At 43.3% G+C, this 25,490-nt stretch overlaps 1 protein-coding gene across 2 annotated transcripts; it reads right to left on the bottom strand.

Moving 5' to 3' along the window:
* Window positions 1-973: 973 nt before the first annotated feature.
* On the bottom strand, window positions 974-3,801 carry ADRA2C (adrenoceptor alpha 2C). Of its 2 annotated transcripts, none has more exons than XM_044680944.1 (2): window positions 3,427-3,801; window positions 974-3,121 (listed from the first exon to the last, which is right to left on the bottom strand). In XM_044680944.1, exon 2 carries the CDS (start codon window positions 2,832-2,834, stop codon window positions 1,425-1,427), a length of 1,410 nt encoding a protein of 469 aa, XP_044536879.1. In that variant the 5' UTR covers window positions 2,835-3,121; window positions 3,427-3,801; the 3' UTR covers window positions 974-1,424. The 2 variants fall into 2 exon arrangements, with proteins under 2 accessions (XP_044536879.1, XP_044536878.1); XM_044680943.1 differs by having other exon boundaries at window positions 3,389-3,801.
* Between the last annotated feature and the right edge of the window lie 21,689 nt (window positions 3,802-25,490).

Consider the following 25,490-nt stretch of genomic DNA (forward strand, 5'->3'; position numbering starts at 1 on the left):
TAAAACGGGGGAGGAGGTGGAAGAGAAAAAAAAAGAGTAACATAGAATAAAGACTGGAAGAGAGGAAGAGGAGAGAATGAGGAGAGGAGGGAAGAAAGGAGAGGCACAGACCGACAGATAGGACAGAGACACAGAGAGAAACAAGAGACAGAGAGACGGACAGAAGGAAAGAGAAAGGCAATGGCCAAGAGAGAGACCGGGTCAGAGACTTTGGGTAGAGCCAAAGGGGACGGGGTGGAGCTTGGGAAGGCAGCCACTGAGCGGGGCAGAAGAGACTGGGAAGTAAAAAGAAGATTCTTGGGGAGAATGAGTGAAGAAATTGAAGTTGCTAAAGAAAGCTAGTTACAATGGAGAAGAGGAAACCTTTGGAGAACGGATCCAGAATTGGAAACTCCTGCCGCTCCCTGAGCCCTCTGGCTAAATTGTTACAATACACTTTAGGTGTTTAAAAATAGTGTACCGACTATATATATATATATTTCTCCATATGATGGTCGCATGTAGATCATACATGTATATATATATATATATACACATATATACATATGTATACAGTTTGAGACTGTAAATGTGAGTGATCAAAGGCATCTATAGATTGACTACAGGTTGTTGTTGTCCCTCTCGCATTCCAAAGTGGGGTTGGGGGACCCCTTAAATTAGTTCTGTCTCTCTCGATTATGTCTCTGTTGGCCTGTGTGTGCGCGTGTCTGGTAGACGAAGAGGGATAGTTTGTGAGGTCGAGAGTGAGTCTAGAATCTCCCCAGGGTCTTAGAGATAGACCTAATCCCATAGTAAGCATTCCATCCAGCTTCCCATCTCGCCCTCTCTTCGAATCTAAGGACTGTTGCAACCAAAAGGTTTAGATTACAAAGGTTTATTTAGAAAATAGTTTGGTTTCTTTTTTTTTTTTTCCTCCTTTTTTTTTTGGCAAACATTTTAAATACTTTCAGGTAATCAAAGATTGTCGATGCCCTTCATGCTCAAACCGGCCCTTTCTTCCTTAATCTCTCCCCTGCCCTCATTTTCCCCTCCTTTCTCCAGCTAGCTATACTCTGCTCTCGCGGTCCGGCCAAACCTTACCCACAATGTGCGCCCTCAGCCGGAGTCCGGAGGACTTGCATCCGACCGGCTAACTTCTGAAGACAGCTTTCCTGGAGACCTCGAACTGAGGCTTCCCCTTTTCCTTCTTCCTTTTCTTTCCATCCTTCCCTCCTCCTTCTCTTCCTTCTCCGCCTCTCCTCTTCAATTCTCCTTCCCTGCTCCTCCACCCACCACCTCCAGTGTCCTTCCAAATCTCTCCTTACATTTTCCCCAATTCCTGAGCTAATTGCACAGCAGTTCCTCCTGATCAGGTCCAGCCCAGCCTCCCCGACGGGGCTCCCTCCATCCCTCCTCCTCCCAGCCCCACCCCGAGCCCACCGGGGTCACTGCAAGAAGGTCTTCTTCTTCTTTTTGAACAGGATGTGCTTGAAGGACCTCCGGAAGTCTTGGTTGAAGATGGTGTAGATAACCGGGTTGAGGGAGCTATTGCAATAACCGATCCAGAAAAAGAACTTGAAGAGAGTCTCGGGCACCTGGCAGGCCTCCCTGCAGATGCCGTACAGGCTGTAGGTGAAAAAGAAAGGGAACCAGCACACGACGAACACGCCCATGACCACAGCGAGCACGAATGTGAAGCGCTTCTCTCTGGCCTGAGTCACCTTTCGGCGGCACAGGCTGCTGCGCTTGCGGCGCCTGTGGGACGAGAAGAACTCGAGGGAGCGGTTGCTGGCCCGGGACAGGCGGCTCCCAGCACCAGCAGACTGGCCTCCTTTGGTGGAGGAAAAAGAAAAGGAGAAGCCGCGGCTGCCCTTACGGGCTGCCGCCTCCTCTCGGCTGCGCCGCCTGCGCCGGTTCTCGGAGGTGCTACTCTCCTCCAGTTCGATGTCCTCGAGCTCCGCACTCTTGCGCAGCTGGTGATGGTGATGGTGGTGGTGATGGTGAAGGTGATGGTGGTGGTGGTGGAGGTGATAGTGCCCATTTTCACCAGCCTGGAGACGTAGGGAGGCGGCGGCAGCTGCGGCGGTCGAGGTCCCTGCCCCCACTGGCGGTCGGCTGAGCCCGTTCTCGGTCTGGGAAGAACCCTCGGGCACAGTGCGCTTCTCCGACAGCGTCCGTGTCCGCAGCTTGGCCACTCGGTAGATGCGAACGTAGACCAGCACCATGATGATGCAGGGCGCGAAGAAGGAGCCAATGCAGGACGAAAGGATGTACCACGTCTCGTCGTTGAGCTCGCACTGGGGGTACAGGTCGTCCTCCGGGTCCCGGTAGAGGGAGATGAGCGGAGGAAAGGAGATGACCGCTGAGATGAGCCACACAGTTACGATAATGCCCTTGATTCGGCGCGGGGTGCGTTTCAGGTTGTACTCCACCGCCTGCGTCACGGACCAGTAGCGGTCCAGGCTGATGGCGCACAGGTGCACTATGGAGGAGGTGCAGAAGAGGACGTCTAGCGCCAGGTAAATGTCGCACCACACTTTTCCGAAGTACCAGTAGTTCATGAGCTCATTGGCTAGCGAGAAAGGCATGACCAAAGTGGCCACCAGTATGTCAGCGCTGGCCAGGGACACCAGGAACAAGTTTTGGGGTGCTTTCAGGGCTCGGCTGGTCAACACGGCAATCACCACCAGCACGTTACCCACGATGGTGAAGACGATGAGAAAGCTCACCACCGCGGCCAAGCCGGCCACTTCTGCAGGAGAGTATTGGCTCGGGGGCTGTCTCTCCAGGGACTCGTTGGAAGATCCCCCTCGGTCGCCAGAGTCGGTACTGTTGGTTGTCAGCTGGAGATCCATGACCCCACTAGAAGAGTAGCAGCAAAGGGGTCCCCTTCTGGCCCCGTGCACTGGAGCAGAGTCCGCTCTGGTGCTCCCTCCTCGGACACAGTGCCTTCATCGCCGACTTCTCTTTCCACTGACACCCAGCGGCGGCTCCCTGCAGGAGCCTCCCTCAGTCCGTGAACTGTGCTCGCGGGAGACTAGGCAAGCGGTGTCGCTTCTCCTAGTTCCGAAGCTCTCCCCAGCCCGGAGCACCACTGGCCCAGCTCTGCTAGATGAACGGTGTGTCCAAGAGGATATCAGTCCTAGACCAGTAAAAGGCAAAACTTAGGCAGAAAAAACCCGGGGCTGGAGCTTCCTCTCAGCTCCCAAGCTCAGCGAGCCTGCAGGGGCAAGCAAGGTTTTTAAGTGCAGAAGAGAAGGAAGAAAAAGGAAGAAGCAACTAGGGGGTAGGTGGGAGGGAGTATTAGGGGGTCATAGCACAGAAGCGTGACCAGTCCAGCCCTCCCAGCCACAAACACACACACACACACACACACACACACACACACACACACACACACACACACTACCTCCGCCCCCTTGGTCCCTAGCTGATCAGGAAGAAAACCTGGGTCCTGGAGGCAAGAAATCTCCACGATCTCTCCCGGCAAAGCTCGGAGGAGTTAAACGCGACTGTAGCTGTGGCGGCGGCGGCGGCTGCAGCAATCCCATGGCAAAGCGTTTATCCTGCTAAATCCTTTGGCATCCTGCCCAGCAATCGATGCCCCTCAACGCGGTGCCCTATTGCTTTGCACCTCGATGTCCCAGATAGGCTTGGACTCCAGCTTCTGTACGGGCGGCGGCCGTTCCACGGCACGGATGGAGCTAATGCCCCGTCCGTCTCCGCCTAGCCTGGCACCCCCATCAGCGCTGCCTCCTCCTCTCCACCTCTTTTTTCTCCTTCTCCTCTTCCTCCTCTTTTTTCTCCTTCTCCTTCTCCTCCTCCTCCTCCTCCTTCTCCTCTTCCTCCTACTCCTCCTCCTCCTCCTCCTCCTCCTACTCCTCCTCCTTCTCCTCCTCCTACTCCTCCTCCTCCTCCTCCTTCCAGGCGCAGCGCCCCAAGTAGCGGCAGATCTCCCAGCCAGGCGCTGTCACGCCCACTTGCGCCGTCGAAACTGCCTGGGAGCTTGGAGAAGGGGGAGGGGGCCCAGGGCGCGCCCAGGGCTTAAGGACCCCGCGGGACAACGCACTCCGGGAGCTGGCTTGTCCTCGTTTTGCTTCGCACCTGCTCCAAGTTTACTTTTCCGGCCTTCTTCCAGCGGGCGCTGCCTCCTTTCTGCCCCCGGCGGGGTGCTCGGGGCATTGTCTTCGCCACTCTTCTGGTCACTTCCCTTCTTTCTCCAAGGGTTTGCTATGCGTAATCGAGAGAGACTGAGGGAGAGTGGCAGGGAAGGAAGTCGCCGTGTTGATCTTGTGGCTCAGCCGTAAACTCGAGTGGAGACGTCTGGGTTTGGATTGCAACTTGGTTTATTGTTCCGCACCGTGTGGTCTGTGTGTATGTCTGTTTGCAGAGGGGGCGGGGAGGGGGGCAGAGGAGGCGGAGCCGAGGGAGAAGGGAAGAGGGAGGGGCAAAGAGGATCTGAGAATCTGGTTTTGGAGGTAGAGCCTTCACACACTTGAGGTCAGTGTAACAACGCGCATCAGTCCATCTGGTCGGAAAGAAGCTGAGGGATTTTATTCTAATTTAATATTATACGTTGTGTGTGTATCTTTTTTCTTTTGAGCCTTTCATTCTGTCACTGTTTTAACATTAACACTTGCTGCAGCTTCTTCCTCCGTCTGTTCTCGTAGATTTATGAAATCATAGATGCTTAGAATGTCTCAGAGTGGGGGAATCATAGAACCTAGAACCTAGAATGCCAGTCTAGAAGGAATCTTACAACTTGGAACTCAGTTCGGCAGGAATGATCATTAAAGATCAGTATGTCCAATTCTCTCATTCTACAGAGGTCCAGAGAGGGAAAGTCACCTGCCTAAAGTCACACAGTGAATTAATGATGAAGCTGAGGCTCTAACCTAATTCTCTGGGCTTCTCATTTGGAGCCCTTTCTAGCACATCACAGTGGTTATTGACAGAACCTAAGATTTCCAGGGAGGCAGGCTCTACCCAGCAGACTAGCTCTGTCTGCTGCACATTAATTTATAAGTGAAATCCTTTTGCAATCACAATAGCAGAACCCCAACCAGCCTTTCCATGGGGAGAATCCTTGTATCGCCTAATGATGAGCTTTTCTTATTAACCTTATCTTTTAAAAAATGTGCCAGGTTCCCTGTGGTTTTATTATTATTAATATTATTATTACTTTAGCAGAAAAGTCTATCCAAAATCCATGTATTTATGAAAAGCATCAAGTCACATAGCTTAACTGATTGGGGGGGACATTTGGCCTGGCTCCCCAACACATGATTTTAAATGCACCTAGAAATTACATCCCAGCTTTTGGGAGTAGATTATTAGGCATTAGTGCCCCCCTACATCAAGCACAGATATTTAAATCTGCATCTCTGGACCATATGCTCTGGGGCTAGCAGCTTCCAAAACTGTTTTTGTTGTTGATGATGATGTTTTTTTGTCTGAGCCATTGTCTGTCCCCCTTCAGGATGGTAGGAAGGCAGGCTGCTATTTTTGCAGTGGTGTGGGAATCTGCCTTAGGATGAGACTGCATGCACTATACCTTGAATAGAACTGCAAGTAAGAGACCTTAATGAGGGGAGAGGGTAGGAGTGTCGACAGGAAGAAGAGAAAAGAGCTAGCTGGTCTGAAAGGAGACCCGGGTTTGACCCCATGTCAGGACACCTGGACTCCAGCCCTAGCTCTGTCATACTAGGCAAAGTCAGTTTATTCTTGGACTCTCAGCTCCTCTGTTGCTCTAAACCACCCTTCCTATAAAAACGAAATCTGCACTAAATACCTCACAATGTTGTTTAGTGGGAGTTTCAGAGCCAGGATTTGAACTGAGGTCTTCTGATACCAAAATCAGTGCACCATGCAAAAGTAGTGAAGCTTGATTAGCTGGGAGGCAGGACTCTTCTGGAAATGTTTGCAGAGTAGACTTCCAGGGTTACTAAATCCATAATATTAGCAATTATTTCTCTGGCCCCTTCCTCAACATACAAGGCAAACCCTTGTTGATATGCTATTCATGTCCTGAGGCTATGCAACTGAGCCTCAGGGCAAAGATGCAGGGGGAAAAAAACACAGAAATTTGAACCAACTAGAATGGGTGTCACACACGTGCTATTCCACGTTCATGGCCAGAGAAACTGACAGCAATTATATCATTACTGTTCAATGAGACCTCTTAGGCTGTGAATGTTTTCCATGTGAGCAGAGGGAAGCTACATTATTCCAGACCTTTAAAAAGAGCCTTTATAAACTACTACAGATGATCTATTAGCAAACAGTCCTTTCATAACTGGAGAAAAGGTAGATTCTGGTACCTCGTAAATGACAATTATGGGCATTCGGGTCTGGGTAAGTAGCGNCACACACACACACACACACACTACCTCCGCCCCCTTGGTCCCTAGCTGATCAGGAAGAAAACCTGGGTCCTGGAGGCAAGAAATCTCCACGATCTCTCCCGGCAAAGCTCGGAGGAGTTAAACGCGACTGTAGCTGTGGCGGCGGCGGCGGCTGCAGCAATCCCATGGCAAAGCGTTTATCCTGCTAAATCCTTTGGCATCCTGCCCAGCAATCGATGCCCCTCAACGCGGTGCCCTATTGCTTTGCACCTCGATGTCCCAGATAGGCTTGGACTCCAGCTTCTGTACGGGCGGCGGCCGTTCCACGGCACGGATGGAGCTAATGCCCCGTCCGTCTCCGCCTAGCCTGGCACCCCCATCAGCGCTGCCTCCTCCTCTCCACCTCTTTTTTCTCCTTCTCCTCTTCCTCCTCTTTTTTCTCCTTCTCCTTCTCCTCCTCCTCCTCCTCCTTCTCCTCTTCCTCCTACTCCTCCTCCTCCTCCTCCTCCTCCTACTCCTCCTCCTTCTCCTCCTCCTACTCCTCCTCCTCCTCCTCCTTCCAGGCGCAGCGCCCCAAGTAGCGGCAGATCTCCCAGCCAGGCGCTGTCACGCCCACTTGCGCCGTCGAAACTGCCTGGGAGCTTGGAGAAGGGGGAGGGGGCCCAGGGCGCGCCCAGGGCTTAAGGACCCCGCGGGACAACGCACTCCGGGAGCTGGCTTGTCCTCGTTTTGCTTCGCACCTGCTCCAAGTTTACTTTTCCGGCCTTCTTCCAGCGGGCGCTGCCTCCTTTCTGCCCCCGGCGGGGTGCTCGGGGCATTGTCTTCGCCACTCTTCTGGTCACTTCCCTTCTTTCTCCAAGGGTTTGCTATGCGTAATCGAGAGAGACTGAGGGAGAGTGGCAGGGAAGGAAGTCGCCGTGTTGATCTTGTGGCTCAGCCGTAAACTGGAGTGGAGACGTCTGGGTTTGGATTGCAACTTGGTTTATTGTTCCGCACCGTGTGGTCTGTGTGTATGTCTGTTTGCAGAGGGGGCGGGGAGGGGGGCAGAGGAGGCGGAGCCGAGGGAGAAGGGAAGAGGGAGGGGCAAAGAGGATCTGAGAATCTGGTTTTGGAGGTAGAGCCTTCACACACTTGAGGTCAGTGTAACAACGCGCATCAGTCCATCTGGTCGGAAAGAAGCTGAGGGATTTTATTCTAATTTAATATTATACGTTGTGTGTGTATCTTTTTTCTTTTGAGCCTTTCATTCTGTCACTGTTTTAACATTAACACTTGCTGCAGCTTCTTCCTCCGTCTGTTCTCGTAGATTTATGAAATCATAGATGCTTAGAATGTCTCAGAGTGGGGGAATCATAGAACCTAGAACCTAGAATGCCAGTCTAGAAGGAATCTTACAACTTGGAACTCAGTTCGGCAGGAATGATCATTAAAGATCAGTATGTCCAATTCTCTCATTCTACAGAGGTCCAGAGAGGGAAAGTCACCTGCCTAAAGTCACACAGTGAATTAATGATGAAGCTGAGGCTCTAACCTAATTCTCTGGGCTTCTCATTTGGAGCCCTTTCTAGCACATCACAGTGGTTATTGACAGAACCTAAGATTTCCAGGGAGGCAGGCTCTACCCAGCAGACTAGCTCTGTCTGCTGCACATTAATTTATAAGTGAAATCCTTTTGCAATCACAATAGCAGAACCCCAACCAGCCTTTCCATGGGGAGAATCCTTGTATCGCCTAATGATGAGCTTTTCTTATTAACCTTATCTTTTAAAAAATGTGCCAGGTTCCCTGTGGTTTTATTATTATTAATATTATTATTACTTTAGCAGAAAAGTCTATCCAAAATCCATGTATTTATGAAAAGCATCAAGTCACATAGCTTAACTGATTGGGGGGGACATTTGGCCTGGCTCCCCAACACATGATTTTAAATGCACCTAGAAATTACATCCCAGCTTTTGGGAGTAGATTATTAGGCATTAGTGCCCCCCTACATCAAGCACAGATATTTAAATCTGCATCTCTGGACCATATGCTCTGGGGCTAGCAGCTTCCAAAACTGTTTTTGTTGTTGATGATGATGTTTTTTTGTCTGAGCCATTGTCTGTCCCCCTTCAGGATGGTAGGAAGGCAGGCTGCTATTTTTGCAGTGGTGTGGGAATCTGCCTTAGGATGAGACTGCATGCACTATACCTTGAATAGAACTGCAAGTAAGAGACCTTAATGAGGGGAGAGGGTAGGAGTGTCGACAGGAAGAAGAGAAAAGAGCTAGCTGGTCTGAAAGGAGACCCGGGTTTGACCCCATGTCAGGACACCTGGACTCCAGCCCTAGCTCTGTCATACTAGGCAAAGTCAGTTTATTCTTGGACTCTCAGCTCCTCTGTTGCTCTAAACCACCCTTCCTATAAAAACGAAATCTGCACTAAATACCTCACAATGTTGTTTAGTGGGAGTTTCAGAGCCAGGATTTGAACTGAGGTCTTCTGATACCAAAATCAGTGCACCATGCAAAAGTAGTGAAGCTTGATTAGCTGGGAGGCAGGACTCTTCTGGAAATGTTTGCAGAGTAGACTTCCAGGGTTACTAAATCCATAATATTAGCAATTATTTCTCTGGCCCCTTCCTCAACATACAAGGCAAACCCTTGTTGATATGCTATTCATGTCCTGAGGCTATGCAACTGAGCCTCAGGGCAAAGATGCAGGGGGAAAAAAACACAGAAATTTGAACCAACTAGAATGGGTGTCACACACGTGCTATTCCACGTTCATGGCCAGAGAAACTGACAGCAATTATATCATTACTGTTCAATGAGACCTCTTAGGCTGTGAATGTTTTCCATGTGAGCAGAGGGAAGCTACATTATTCCAGACCTTTAAAAAGAGCCTTTATAAACTACTACAGATGATCTATTAGCAAACAGTCCTTTCATAACTGGAGAAAAGGTAGATTCTGGTACCTCGTAAATGACAATTATGGGCATTCGGGTCTGGGTAAGTAGCGGGAGGACCAAAAAGCTGAGCTTGCAGAGACATTCGAGATCACCTCTTCTGACCCTTTTGTGATATAAAAAAGCATATATCACAATGGAATTGCTTGTTACCTCTAGGTCTAGCAATGTGGAAAGACATAGATATGCTCTACGCCCATTATTAATGTATACTTTTTATATCCTCTTATATAGCATACAAGCTTTGTGGCCACGGGCGAGCACTAACTTCTTTGGACCTCAGTTTTCTCATTTGAAAAATGGGAATGATAATTTTTGTTACAGAATTGTAACATTGTGTGTAGAATTGTCATAGAATCGTAGAATTGTGCATAGAATTATCATGGAATTGTAATGAAGAAAAGAGAGATGAATGTCCTGAATACATTGGTAAAATAATATTTTATGTCATTGAATGGAAGGGAGGAAATAAACATTTATATCATACCAATCAAGTGCCAGGAACTTCACTAAACTATTATCTCGTCTGATAAACTACAACTCTTGGAGGTAAGTGTTATTGTTATCCTCATTTTACAGATTGTATATCTGTAAGCTGTAGTGAATTTGTAACTGCAGCAAACAGACATCAAGTGACTTGCCCAGGGTCAAACAGCTACTAAGTGTCAGAGGCCAGATTTAATAAAAATAGGGAACAATTATGTAGCTGTAATTTACTATATGTATATAGTTTATACATATATGTATAATTTACTCTCTGCATGTATGCTACTCTATGTAGCATAATTTACTATATGCTAGGCTAAGCAACCCCGAGAGGTAAGATACTGTTATTATTTGCATTGTATAAATGAGGAAACTGAAAGGAACAGACATCAAGTGACCACACCAGGGTCACACAGTTAAGAATTGTCTGGGTTCTAATGTAAACTCAGATCTTCTTGACTCCAGGCCCAGGGTTCTCTCCACTGCACCATCTAGTTGTCTCTGATCTTCCACAGAATCTTTCTCATCTGCCTCCATGTGCCATGAAGGGAAGCTAGTGCCAGGAACTGACAGATGAGAAGGCAACAAGTACAGTTTTGGTAACAGCTGATGTCTACTTTCTGAGGACCCACCTGCCTAGCTGTGCAAGTGCAGAGACTTGTGCCTGGCAAGATGGCCACCCAGCAATGGGTTCTTTGGCCATGGCAACCCAAGAAATTAAAACAGAGATTCTGTAATGATTGTTACAGATCAGCAGGCAGGGAGTGCTAAGAATTTACCCAGTTTTTAGGCTGTCTGGAAACATGCACTTAACTGTTGGTCCTCTAAATTCAAGCTCCTTATTGAGCAACCATTAGGAGGACCAGAGGAATTGAATTCTATCGATCTTGGCATTCACAGGATAAAATAAGACCAGAAGAGGAAAAAGAAATTGTGGCTAAATGGAAGGTTGGCTCACAGATCCTCGGAGGGAGAGACAAATAAATGGGCTGGCAGTTGATCTTTTACATCCAGAGGCAACAAGCAATATATCATAGGACATTAAGTCATCTTTATTTGTTACCAGCATTTGCAAAATCAAACAAACTCACCAATATATGATACAGATACTAACTCTGCTAATATCAATAAGGACTAACTCCAAAGAACCTCAGTTTTCTCATCTGGAAAATGGGCATAAATAATATTTGCATTATATCAAAGAGTTGTTATGAGGAAGGTGCTTTGGAAACATTAATAAAGTCTAGCATTCTGAGTCATTAAAATCTATTATCTTTTTTGCTCCCCTCACTTGACAGATGAGAAAATTAAAGTCTGGAGAGAGCACAGACCTGTTCATACTACTATTAGCTAAGCCATGACTAGGACCAGGTTTCCTGGCCCCTACACTTAATAGAAATGAGTGAAATTGTGACTCTGAGAACTTAGACCTAATGGTATAGAGTTGTTTATTATATTTTCTTTTTCTTTATTTTTTTTTAAAACCCTTACCTTCCTTCTTAGAATCACTACTCTCTATTGGTTCTAAGGCAGAAGAGCAGTAAGGGCTAGGCAGTGGGGGTTAAGTGGCTTGCCCAGGGTCACACAACTAGAAAGTGTCTGAGGCCAGATTTAAACCTAAGACTTCCCATCTCTAGTCCTGGCTCTCAATCCACTGAACCACTCAGCTGCCACCTAGTTTCCTTTTAAAAATGTACAGAAGGGTTTGGGTAAAGCTGGAAGGAACTTCAGAAGTCACTTATTCCTATGGTATATAGGAAAGAATCCTCTCTAACCTGTTTCTAACAAAGGGGTAGTCATACTTTGAGGAGAGGAAAATTCTTTCCTCCAAGGCAGCCCATTTCACCTATGGTTATAAGGCACCTAAAACACTCCTACTCACTAGAACCTCTGAAAAAACCCAACCCTACCTATATTGTGGATTCACGGCCACTCAAAACCAAGGTGATGGAACCAATTCAAATGGGCATCTCACATATTCCAAGTTTTTAGCTAGAGATGTATTAATGGCTATATTTCTCCATATATCCTATCACATGTCACCATGAGTCCTACCTCAGTGTTTACTAGACATTCAGGGGACAAAATCAATATAAAAGAAAGACATTTAATGAAATAGAATAGTAAGAAAAGAAGATTCCCCCCAGAAAGCTGGGGCACACTCTCCCATAAATTCACACACCATCTGTGGGAAGAGCGAACACACCTCGGGAACACTAGTGGCTACATATGGTTGAACATGCATATGGATTGGCAACTCCCACATCTAACTAAGCAGATGTCTTCTGGTGACATCACATTACTATCTGCTGCTCCTGACTGCTCTTTGCTGTCACCTACTGGGCTACAGCCGGAGTCCTGAACATCCTTGTATTGTCTTCCCCATATGAGGAAAAGTGGGCTCTGCATTCTCTCTTTTAGACTAGGGAGCAGAAACTAAGCTTCTGCTTTTTCCGAGAGCCAAGGTTCTTACTCATCCAATCAAGCTAGGGGAAAAGTAGAGGGAGATGTCTAGAAGCTTCTAGTTTTCCCCTATAGGGACCAAACTTTTATAACATAGTCTATCTTTGAAGGTACTCCTTCCTGCTTGTAGTATTACTATCCCTGTCCCAATCATTACAAGGGGTTTCATCAAAGAAACTATATTTTTTCTCACCATAATTTCCCTTAACCGAGAAAGATCTTTTGCTTCTTTCCATGCAAATTGATAGGTGGATGAAGGCAAAAACCAGAGAGGCTGGCTAGGTGAGGCTTCTGTAATGATTAATTACCTCTCTTCAAGGTGTTTGCTACAGATTTCTCCTTTTTACATACAAGTGTGGCTGATCCCCTTTTCTCTAACCTTGATTTTGAACTGCCCAAAAGATGGCCAAGTGGAAAGTCTATTTGTTCTGTACCTTCATACCTTCTCCCCCATTAGAATGTAAACCCCTTGAAAGTAGGGGTTATTTAATTGTTTCCCCAGTGCCTGCCACAATAGCTGGCCTATACTAAATGCTTAATGAGGGCTTGGCGATAGATTCTTGATTCTAGACAGAATGGCAAAGGGAAAGAGAATTGTCATTGGAGTTCAAGAACCCAATTTTAGATGTAGAGTCTGCAGTTTTTCTAGCCTCTTTGGGACCCATGCCCAAGTTAAGAGTTTAGAAGAGACGTTCACTTAATGCCCCTTCTCAAATTAGTCTGTGATCATAGGATTAATTACTAGATTAATTAATTAATATTAATTTGTAAATTGGTGGATGTTGGCTTGGCTGGGGTGGGGAGAAGGCATGTACAACCCAGAGAATGTCAAAAAAAAGTCTTCATAGTACAATTAGGAACATAAATCTGTCCTCCTAGCACTGAGATAAGAAGCAGCTATAATCATCCCATGAGGCATTGACTTAGAGCATCTTGGAGGAAAAAGAACCAAGTTTAGGTTTCCTCTAGCTTCTCATTAACCTGTTGATATTGGGCAAGTCATTAAAGCTCTCTAAGTTTCAGTTTCTTTATTTGCAAATATAGATTATAATCACTGCCCTGGTACCCAGGCTGGGTTATTGTTTGATTCACATGAGCTGATAGCTTTTTTGTTGTTGTTATTTCATTTTGTTTTTTTGTGACTGGTTCATGATTGGTTATAGAGCTTTAGTAGCAAACCAACCAAACTAAAGGACCCTGGATTTCTCTTCCTCCTCCTCTCTGATTCCTAGCTTCCTTCAAGTTCCAGCTAAAATCTTACCTTTTATGATAAGCTCTTCCTGGTCCCCCTTAATGCTAGGGCCTTGCCTCAGTTGATTATCTTCAATTTATCCTATATATGTCTTGTTTGTATGGAGTTCTTTGCTTGAATTTTGAGCCCTTTGAGTGAAAAGACTATATTGTTTTTTGCCTTTGTATCCCAGAACATAGCACAGTGCCTGACGCATAGTAGGTGCTTAATAAAGCACTCTTAATAAAGAGTAGACTTGACCTAAATGCAGATACATACATATATTCATTCATTCATTCAATAAACATTAACCGAGAGAAGAGAGGAGAAGAAAAATAACTCAAATTTATATTTATAGTGCATCCTTTTGGGTTATCCCCTCTCAACTGGAGTTCAAAGAGTGGACAAGAGCAGTGGGTGACTCTCCCTGGATTCAAGGTTCCCTGCCTGTCTGCACTTACAAAATTATTATTCATGTGTCCTCAGAAATGTATTTACTTTTGTGTAGACAGAATTAGTTCACAGCAAAAACATTAGTTGAGGTAGCATTAGATTGTAAGAACAATTAGCAACAACATATTCCCCACATAGACCTAGGAAAAACTCTCCCACAACTATATACAGCATCAGTAGAAAGAATGGGCACATACATAGTACAGTGGAATAGAGATAGACACATAGCATACAGATGTGGCCCAGGCTTCTCCCACCTTGAGCATTATCTAGAGCCCCAATGTTCTTTTTCCTCTTATGTTCTCCTTATATTTTCTCCCATAAGGTATATTATCTTTGTTGGGTAAGTCACTGGTGTACTCCCTGGATTTATTCCCCTTGCAACTCAATCTCATGTGGTTCTTTTCTTGACTCATAAAGCTGACATTCCTCAAGCTCTTTCCTGCCTTGGCTGTTGATGAAATGTCTCCTTGCTCAATATAATATCTTTTTATGGCTGAGTGGCTTTACTGCAAGATGGCTTGGCTAATGAGGAGGTGAAGAGGAGAGAAAGAAATTCTCTCCCACCCCCAGGAGCCAAGAAATTATTTCATCTGATGGGCCAAGTCTTTTCCTAGCTGCTTCTTTTTCCTGCTTTCAGGCACCATGAACAGAACTTTGTGCTTCCTCTACTAACTTTTTAGAGATTATATCATTTTGAAAAGACACCAGGATATAGATGGCCATTCAGCCATCACTGGATGATTGCCTTCACGTTCCATTAACATTTACTGAAGAACTTCTTCCTATCTTGTAAAAAGTAACAATGAATAAATCTTTCCTTGTACATTGTTTAAGACCTTATCACTTGTTACCAACCTCTAATAGTCTGTAATTTTATCAATTGGGTTGGCAGGAGAGAATCATTAATTAGGGATTGTTTGATCAATTGCTCTCTCATTACTTAAATTTTAAAATTTGATTTTCCTTTCCTTTATATATAAAGGTCTTTCTCTTAGACACTTGCAGAATTTGTTGTCTGTCATTGAAATTGCCATATTTAATCACTATATGTCTTGGAATTTAAAGTATAGGTTTTTAATTTTTTGTTTGCTTTTTTCTTAGAGGCAGTTTGAAAATTCAACTGGCATTTTGTTTTCCATGCTGAGATGTTTTGGTCACTTATTATTATTATTTCTTACATTAAAGTGTTCATATTTTTTGAATTGTCATATTCTTCTGGAAGCCCTCTGATCTTGAATTGTTTCTACATGTCCTGTCTTCAAGATCAATGACTTGCTTGTATGGAGATTGTGTTTTCTTTTAATGTTTTTGCTTTTTGTTTCTCTTATTCTAATTTGTCTTTTATTTTGTTCATTTTCATTCCAAATCAGTTATTCTCTTTTATTTCTTTGGTGAGAACTTCCACCATGGATTCAAGTTTTTCTATTCAACCAATTAGCTTTGGCAATTTCATTCTTTTTTCATTATTTCCTTCTATTCTTCACTTTCTGGCTCCTTCCCCTTTGATTTCAATTTCCTTGGGTACTTAACCTCAAAGCCTTCTCAGCTTTCTCCTATATGGATTAATTTATGGTTTACTGGCCTCAGTTTCTGGCTCAAGTGGCTTCTGGAGGGAAGGGGGAGCACAGAGTTCCTATTTGGTTGCTGGGCTCTATTCCTCAGGCTTAGTGGAGTAACATACAAATATATACAGTTCCTTTGGCAGTTCCCTCTATTCCTCAGGGTGAACTCTGTCCTTGCTATAGCAAGTTTTTGCCTTTTGGTTTTCCCTAGCATTAAGAGGAAGGAGAGTCAGGGCTGAATTATGTTGCAAACCCTATAGATTGGCTTGAGTAGTGCTACCCAGATGGTGGGCTATGGTGGAGAGGGTGCCAACTAAGTACAGTAGAGGTAAGGGATTAGCTTTCTCTGTCATTAGTTAATGAATTGTTACTTCATTGGTATTCTTAGTATGTTAGGCTGTGGAGATATATGAAATTGCTTTATCTCTTACACATAGTTCCTATGCTAGAGAAGTCTGACAGGTCAGAGAAATGTCTAGTCCTCCATCCCTTTGGCCACATGACTAGGAATTACTAATGGAAGCCTAGGAGCAAAAGTTCATAAGAACATCATATGGTCCTATATAGTGCCCTAAGGAAAAAATCACCAGTCAATGTGTAGGCAACTCAGGGTTAGAGTGACCAGGAATTAGATGATGAATATTAGTTATTTATTATTTTTTTAAATCCCTCTGAAAGGGCCAGGAAGTAAGGTTCTATGGAGAGAAAAGAAATAAGGAGTGCTTAGATTTTGGCTCCTAAAGAATCGATATTGTCAGTTCTGTTTGATTCTTCATGACCCCAGATGAGGTTTTCTTGGCAAAAACACTGGAGTTGTTTGTTATTTCCTTCTCCAGCCCTTTTTTACAGATGAGGAAACTGAAGCAAACAGTGCAAAGAGACTGTCTCAAGGTCAAATCTGAGGCCAGATTTGAACTTAGGAACAGAAGTATTATTGAGTCCACACCTAGTACTCTATCCAATGCACCATCCAGCTAGCCCTCTAAAAGATTAATTTTCCTCTTACCTGTCACCCTGACAGTTAATCTCTTTGGTCTTTGATTTGTGCTGTTCCCTCTGCTTAGAAAAATTTCCCTCTTCCTATCAACAGGATAAGGGAGTTAGAGCTCTAGTCAATGTTGCACTAACTGTGGTGAAGACTTGAGTATTTTTTAACAGAGATGACACTGTATGATGGAGACTTCACTCCCCCTTTTCTGGGATTTGTTTTTTTTTCCTCTATTGAATGAAAAGACTGTATCAGATAATCCCCAAAGTCTCTAGCTCTGCTATTCAATGCTCTAGGAGTTCCCTCCTGGCTCCAACATTCTATGTCCAAAGGTCTTTTGTTCCCTTCAAATCCCTGAATTCAGTGAGTGACAAGATCGATGGTACTCCAACCCATCCTGTTCTCAGGGAGGAACTTATGGCAACCACAAAGAGAAAGAATGACCTGCACCTAAAAAAATCAATGAAGTGTCTGCTGGGATAAGAATGGAATCTTTAATTCTTTGGGCGCAGATTCCATTAGTACATACATGGATGTAGAGATTATATAAGTGATTCAAACTTGAAAAAGTAAATATAAGAAATTGCACTGAAAGATGGAATCCTAGGGAAAAGAAAGAGAAAGAAGACATGGGGAACAGTGTAGATAAGATGTAGGATCCGTATTTAGAGCGGGAATGCATCTCTGGAACTGTGGAGTTTCCTCCCCACCCCATTTGGCAGATGAGGAAATGAAAGGTTAAGTGCACCCAGAAGTTAAGTGATTTTCCCAGGGTCACAACTATTAGGGGTCTGAGGTAGGATTTGAATGTAGTTCTTCCTGACTCCAAGTCAGTGTTCTCTTCAGGACAGCATGAGGTCTCTCTGGTAAGTAAACTTATCACCTGTGGAGTCCTGGGGTATTTCCCAAGGGCTATTATATGGAGAGGCAAGCAGTAGTCTGAGTGATGTTGCCATGGCCACTGCAAAGCCAGGAGTCTTGGGGGAATCCTAATGACCCTGGAGTCTAGCTGAGGCTGCAACATCTGGGCTGCCCTGAAATGTTAATGGATCTCCATTTTGATCATTGACATTTTGATCATTGACAATGACTGGTGTTTTCCTTATCACATCCATCTATCCATGTATTGATGGATGATTTACCTACCTCCTTACAAGTATTCCCCCCACTAAGTTTCTATCCCAAAGCTCCAATTCTAGAGTTATGAAGAGTTGTTCCTATTTGTATTTGGGTTCAGAGGATGATTTTTCTATTATTTGATTACTTCTAATTTATGTACCATTTTTGCTTAAAAAAAAACACTTTCCATCTTAGAATCAATACTGTGTATTGGCTCCAAGGCAGAAGAGTGGTAAGGGCTAGGTAATGGGGGTTAAGTAACTTGCCCAGAGGCACCCAGCTAGGAAGTGTCTGAGGTCACATTTGAACCCAGGACCTTCTGTCTCTAGGTCTCACACTCTATTCAGCTGCCTCCCTTACAAGAATGCTTTTACTACCAGATTTATGACTTTCAATACATCAGTAACAGGGACTCTTACAATGCATGCAGGTTCAGACAATGATTGTATAATTTATTATTCAAAATAGCAAAACTGAACCTGAGAAAAGTAACAGAGCTCCAGCCAGAATTGCCGGAGACTTCATGGATCCAGTTGTTATATAATCAAAACCTTCCCTCTACCTCCATCCCCCACTTAAGAATGACTGTTTTGGGTTGTATTTTTCAGGCTTCAACCTCGTGGTTTGGCCTATGTCTGTGTTTTTATTAGAAAAACAATCCCATATTAGATCTGAAATAAAGATACAGGCCCTACTTCCTTGGAGAGCAACTTCCTGAAATGAAAGTCCTCTGTGCTCAATGCCTGCCAAATTTGATTATAGTCACTATGGTTTAGGTAATGAGGTATCCAATTCTTTAATGTGGACTTTACCTTCATTTATTATGAGCAGTATTGACTTTACCATTAAGGAAGGAGCCAGCTTCATTTTTTAAATCTACTTAAAGTATGGCAAAAAGTATGTGTGTGTGTGTGTGTGTGTGGCTGTGTGTGTGTTCGTGTACTTTTTGGCAAATTGTTCCTTGTATTATTATCATTAAAAACATTAGATGGGCAGGACAGTTAATTGAATGACTGTGGTTACATGTTCACTGTTTGAAAATGTGACTATATTAAATGACTGCTTTGGATCTAAAGGACGTTCTGATTTCCAATCAGTCAATATGTATTTATTAAACACCTACTATGTGCCAGGCACTGAGATTAAAAAAAAATGCTGGGGAGACAGAAGAAGGGAAAAAGACAGTCCTTGCTTAATTAAAGAGACAATCTGAAAATGGCTCCTTGCAAACAAGCTATGTGCAGGCTAAATTAGAGATAATTCACAGAAGGAAGGCACTAGCATTATAGAGGATTAGGGAATGCTTCTTGCAGAAGGTGAGATTGTAGCTGAAATCTAAAGGAAGCCACTGAAGCCAGGAGGCAGATATGAGTAGGAAAGGAATTTCAGGCATGGAGCACAGCCAGTTAAAATGGCTGGAGTCTGGAGGTGGAGTGTCTTGTGTGAGAAACAGCAAGGAGAAAGACCAAGGATTGTACATGGGTGCAGAAGGCTAGGAATCAGGTGACATGCGTTTGTGTACCAGCTCTAATGCTTAACACTTGTGTGACTTTGAGCAAGGAACTTTACCTGTGTAAGCCTCAGTCTCTTCATCTCTAAAATGGAGATGATACTACTTATTTCACAGGACAATACAGGGAAGAGTAGAGAAAACTGGCCTCAGAATCTGCCTTGGCTAAATATTGGCTGTGTGATCTTGCCAAACTGCTTCCCCATCCAGTGCCCCAGATGAGGAGGCACTGTTCTGCTTTAGTTGAAAAAGTCTGTCACCTGCAGTTGAAATCACAGATTTGGGCCTCGCCCCCATCAAAAGTAATAATACTAATGATAATAATAATAAAACAATAATAATTATTATTATAATACCTCATATTTACTTGATGCTCTCTCATGTGTTCTTTCACTTGGTCCTCACAACAACCCTGTGAGATAAAGAGTGCAGGCATTATGATTATCCCCCTTTTGCAAAGAAGGAACATAATGCTTAGTGAAGTTCCTTGGATTCGCCCAAAGTCACACAAGCTTCAGAGCTGGCACTGGGAACAAAGTCTTCCAATATGAAGTCCTTTTTCTGCTACTGTTACCCTTGGCAACCAAGAAGTTTAGAGCTGGAAGAGTCTTTTAGGATCCTCTAGACTAGTAGTTCTCAAACATTTTGGCCTCTGATCCCCTCTACACTCTTAAAAATTATGAATGATCCCCCTTTTATTTATCAGTATTTGCCACATTAGGAATTAAAACATCTTTGTGTTATTATGAAAATGCCCTTTACTTCTAGGGCTCCCTGAAAGTGGAGATCTTTAGAAGGGAAATGACTAACTCAAGACTATACAATAAATTACGGCTAGATCCAATCCTAAAACCCAAGTCTTTTGGACCCTTACCCCAAGTTCTTTCTGCCACACTTTAATATAGAACAATAGACTGAGAGCTGGAAAGATCTTTAGAGTCCCTTGTATCTACCACCCCCATTTTGCAGACAAGGAAAATGAGGCACAGATAGATTAAATACTTTTCTTAGTATCCTACAACTGATAAGTGTCTGAGATGGGATTTGTGTTCAGCTCTTACTGATTAGAAATCTGACCTCCTATCTACTCTGTTATATGCCTCTGTGGTAATCTAAAAGAGCCTGCTTTTCTTTTTCTGTCCTCCCAGTTCACTCTTTAGCAGGAAACATCCTTGAAGGTCAAAATAAAAGCCGCTCACTCATCACTGTTTCCATCAGCCAGGATGAAGCATCAGTAATGATAACTTTCATCTCATTAGATCTTTCAGGCTCATAGCATGTTGCTTTCTTCTCACCAGCCTTAGAAAGGAGACTGGGCAAGCCTCATCCCCATTCTACAGTGGCAGAAACTAAGCCTCCAGAAGCTCCAAAAATAGACTGCTGCTCTTGAAGCCAAGTAGAAATTTATTTTCAAGTAGTGATCATGGAGACAGTGAGGGGAGGACATTGACCATTTCTGAGGCTTATGATATCTGAGAACTCTGGAACTGCTTGGGGACTTGATTCAGGCATTGAAGTATGTAGTGAGGACAGTGGACTAATATTAAAGGGACATTCTCCATGAGAAGACATCCAGTGATATGGGAACAATGAGTTTCTCCATAATTCACAAAGTATCTCTCAAGTAAGTCTATGCCTCTTCTCTGCTTCTAACCATTGTTAGAATTTTTTCTTCCCACTACCCCCCCACCTCCACCCCTCCCTTGTGCCATCATTACTAGTTTTGTTCCTTTGGGGCCAAGAAGCTCAAGATGAATACTCCCTCCACATGGCAATCATTTACATCAGTGGTTCCCAAACTTTTTTGGCCTACCGCCCCCTTTCCAGAAAAAGTATTACTTAGTGCCCCTGGAAATTAATTTTTTAAAAAATTATAATAGCAGTTAATAGGAAAGATAAATGCATCTGTGGCCATCACTGCTTCCCTGGATCGCTGCAGCACCCACTAGGGGGCGGTAGCACCCACTTTGGGAATCACTGATTTAAATCTATAAAGACAGCCATGCTTCCCACCTGATAGCTTCTTCATCTCATCTGACACTTTCATTTTCAATTAAGGAAGTGGAGGCACAAAAAGATGAAGTGCCTTTTGGAAGGTTGTAGAGGGATTTAAGTAGTAAATAGTAGAGTTGGGATTCAAGCTAAATCACCCAACCACACATCCATACTCTTTCTGCTTGCTCCAACAGGCTACTTTTCTATTCTTATACTTTTTTTTAAAACCTTTGTCTTTCATCTTAGAATCAATATTGATTTAAGGCAGAAGAGCAGTAAGGGCTAAGCAATGGGGGTTAAATAACTTGTCAAGGGTCACACATCTAGGAAGTATCTGAGGTCATATTTGAACTCAGGACCTCCAATTTCCAGGCCTGACTATCCACTAAGCCACCTAGCTGCCCCCTACACTTTATTCATAATTAGAGACTAAGCAACTAGTTAGATTGAGAGTAAGAGAGGTGTTAGGGGAGTAACTTTAATTCTTGTTGGCCCTATTCAATCAGCTAGTGTAGTACATTTCATTTCTTTCTCTACTCCTGTGGTCCAGGGGTTGGCATGCCAGATCTATAAAGGAACAAGAAACTGGAAAGTTGCATAATTGTCTAGACAAGCCAACTGAAGTGGAAGACAGACCTCAACCCTTCAATGAATAAATCCACCCCCTAATAATCAGGATTGATTCTTTTGTCTGATTATTCAGATGATGATTCCCATTCAGCTCAGTTCAGTAAAGATATAAAAGCACTTACTACATTTAAGCCATAATGTTAAATGACTAGGATACAAAAACAAAAAGAAAATAAATCTCTGAATTCACATAGCCCTGGTGAAATAGTAAGCACAGGATCTCGGAATGTCAGAGCTAGAAGAGACTAGAGAGCATTAACTACTAGAGCTAGAAGCATGAAACTAATCTTAAAAATTAGCATTTATATAGTGCTTTAGGGTTTACAAGATACTCTGTGTGTATGTGCCTGTGTGTATTACTTTATTTGATCCTCATAACAACCCTGTGAGCTAGATACTATCAAATCCCCATTTTTATTGATAAGAAAACTGAAGCTGAGAGAAATTCAATGACTTGCCCAGAGTCCCACAGGTACTAAAGTGTCTGAGGATGGATTTGAACTCAGGACTTCCTGACTCCAAGGCTAGCACTCTTACCCATTATGTCAATAAAGAATATCAGATTGGAAGGGCATGTGATTAGAAGAATGTTGGACCTGCAAGAATCATCAGAAAACAGAAAATAGTAGCCATTAGAGAGGGACTTTGGAATATAGAATGTTATGGCTGGAAAGGAACTTAGAACATAAAACATAGAATATTGGAGGTAAAATGACTCAAAGACAATAAAACATAGAATATTTAGCCCAAATTCTTCATTTTACAGCTGAGAAGACTGTGCCCATGCCAATGAAAGGGTCTATCCAAAGTCCTACAGTGAGTTATTGGCTGGACTAACACAGTCAACCAAGATTTCAGATGTCCATGACAGCAGTGCTTCCACCATTCTCTATTGGATCAGTTCTCGCACCAGTTTTACTAAGTATTTTTATAAATTATATGAAAGAACCACCAGGGTAAAACAAAGGAATACTTTTTAACCTAGGGAAAACGTCTAAAAATTCTTTCCAGTTCCATGTCCTATGGTTTTAAAAGAAGGCTTCAGGGGAGGAAGGATGATAACAATCTTCATGCCTTTGATGAGCTGAGCTTGTCCTAGGGTGGACAGATTAGTTTTATTTGCTTCGCTCCAGAGGGCAGAACTAGGAACAATGATGGTGAGGGAGTTAGGAGGATGCAGGTTTTCATGTACAATAAGAGCTACTTTAACGTTTAGGGCTGTCCAACAATGAAATAGTCTGTCTTTAGTTTGAAAGCTACCCCTTGCTGAAGGTCTGCAATTGGAGTCTGGTATAAACTAAGAAAACGTTCCAGTTCAAGTACCGGTTGAGATCCATGGGGAACTAGGATTCACTGTTTCTGTGAGTCAATTCTATATTGCGATATGGTAGAAAGGGCATTAAACACAAATATGAGAGGCCTGTGAGAGGCAGCAGAGCATAATAGGATCCTAGACTCTTGAGTCAGAAGATTTGGATTCAAGTTCTTATTCTTTCATCTAGTTTCTTTTATTTTTTCCCCAAATGTCCATTTTATTGGCAATTTAGAATATAAGGTATCTTTATAAACCTAAAACTTAAAACCAAGATACGTGAGATGAACTAGGTGTTTTTTCAAGACTGTATTGGATGTGCTTTTGGAACTAAGCTTATTTGCATGTAACACAAGAGACAACTTAATAAAATCCCTTAATTGGAAACATTACTATTTTGGCAAACCGTGATTAGATGAACTGATCAATCTCAGTTGATAGCATCACTTTTTTTCCTGGACGAGTTCTTAAAAATTTTTAAATAGAATATTGGTACTAGTCTTACACTGAAGATTTCTTACTAAATATCTTCTAAGAGGCATATACTTGTATTCACCATCTATCTTCCTTTTTCTCAATTTCAAATACTGGAAATAAGGGTCATAACATTTACCATGCTATGTCCATTCACCAGTAGGGAGATGGCCTGATTAGCATTCAGTTATTGACACCTTCTAATTATTCTGATTAGCTTACTCACATTGGCATGATCTGGCATGAGGATTTTGGCTTTATCCAGAACTGGAAATTATTTCTTATCCTTGTAGCTTTCTATTAATACTGGTTTCTTGGTGGGATGCCGCTTCTCAAATATATCAATTTTCTACTCTTTGTTTGAAGGACTAGGTGTTACTTGAGAGTCTTCTCCAAAAGCATCACATGGAAGGAAAAAAAGATGAGGCAGGCCTAGCTTCACAGACCATGGTTTTTTGAGGTCTCCTTTGGCTACAGCCAATCTTCGTTGGTCTTATAAAATGGGCAGGCCAATAATCCTGAAACCATTTATTTCAAAGGATTCCTATGAAAAAATGCTTGGAATATTTTCACGTGCTATAGAAATAGGAGCCTTATGGGACATAATACAAAGTAAGTCCTGCTTCCCTGGGTTGCCCTTGTATTCTATCATAACCACCGATTTCATCTTCTGTATGCTGAGGAACTTTCAATGCTTCCCCATTGTTCAAGGAAACATCTTCATAGTGGCCTAGGTTGAGGAAAGGACTGGGTTATCTGTTGGTGGACAGCAGATCAATCTTCCTTACTCCCTGGAGTCTGCTTTGGAGTAATTGGCTGCTTTTGAACTTGTCCTGTAACATCTTTGACCAGCTTGGAGCATCTCTGAACCTGTACTGTGAGAACCCCTCTTCAGTCCCTCCTAGTTTAGTTAGAGACCAGCTTAGTTAGAAATCTAGTTAGTTAAACTATTAGGCTATTCTTTAGAATAGAAATACCCCTCTCCCTACTTCCCTCAGTTATTACAAATAAACCCAGTTTGTTAGCACTTCTTGTCTCTTCTTAATTAAAAGAACCCACTTCATTGGTTTTCCTTGGTTGGCAGGTTGGCAGTTACTGGTCAATTGCCATTCCCAAACCTCATACCACTATTAGGTTTACCTGTGTTCCTCTGTCTGTCTTTCCCTTGTGAGGTGTGGGTGTGTCCCCATTTATTATCATTCCCCATTCCCAATATTATCTTTTTTCAACTGTGCTCTTTGTTGAAGTACATGCCCTTTTCTCCAATTGAATGGAAGCTCCTTGAGGGTATGGGCTACTTAATTTTTACCTATGTATATCTAGCATTTTGCCTAGCACCTGGCACATAGTAGGTAATTAGCTACTGCTTATTGTCTGGGATTGAATTGAACCACATATCCTGGTTCCCAATCCAGCACTCTGCCTACTCAGTCGTGCTGCCTCTATGAAATAAATGACTCCCTTGCCAATACTACTTTTGAGTAGACACAACCTCAGACAGTAATGGCCCCAGGAATAACTGGCTTGGATGGTATTTGGAAAAGGCAGACAGGCTGAACATGCACTATGCCTCTTCACTTTATCCCTAAAGGAAATTTTAATAATGCAGATGAGGCAAAGTGCTCATGTCAACTCCAGGAAAGTGCTTTTCAGGAAAATTGTCTATTGATCAACTCCCTGCTCACAGGGATGCCCTTCTGTTCTTCTTGTTCTTCTTGGAACAATGGAATTACCAAAGCTGGGATTATGTTTTGAAGTGATCAGGAAAGAATATTAATAATGCTTCTTTCCTCCAGGAGAATGAAATCCATGGTATATCTTCATGAAGTAGCAGCAGACATCGATGTCAGGTAGACATCATAGTGAGGTTCAGGCTAGGTGACAAAATAGAGTGTTGAACTTGGAGTCAGGAAAAACTGAACTTATATTCTGTCAGATACTTAAGTTAATCACTTAACCTCTCAGTCTCCTTATCTATAAAATGGGAATAATAA

This window comes from Gracilinanus agilis, chromosome 6, assembly GCF_016433145.1.
Source record: "Gracilinanus agilis isolate LMUSP501 chromosome 6, AgileGrace, whole genome shotgun sequence".
NCBI classification, from domain to species: domain Eukaryota; kingdom Metazoa; phylum Chordata; class Mammalia; order Didelphimorphia; family Didelphidae; genus Gracilinanus; species Gracilinanus agilis.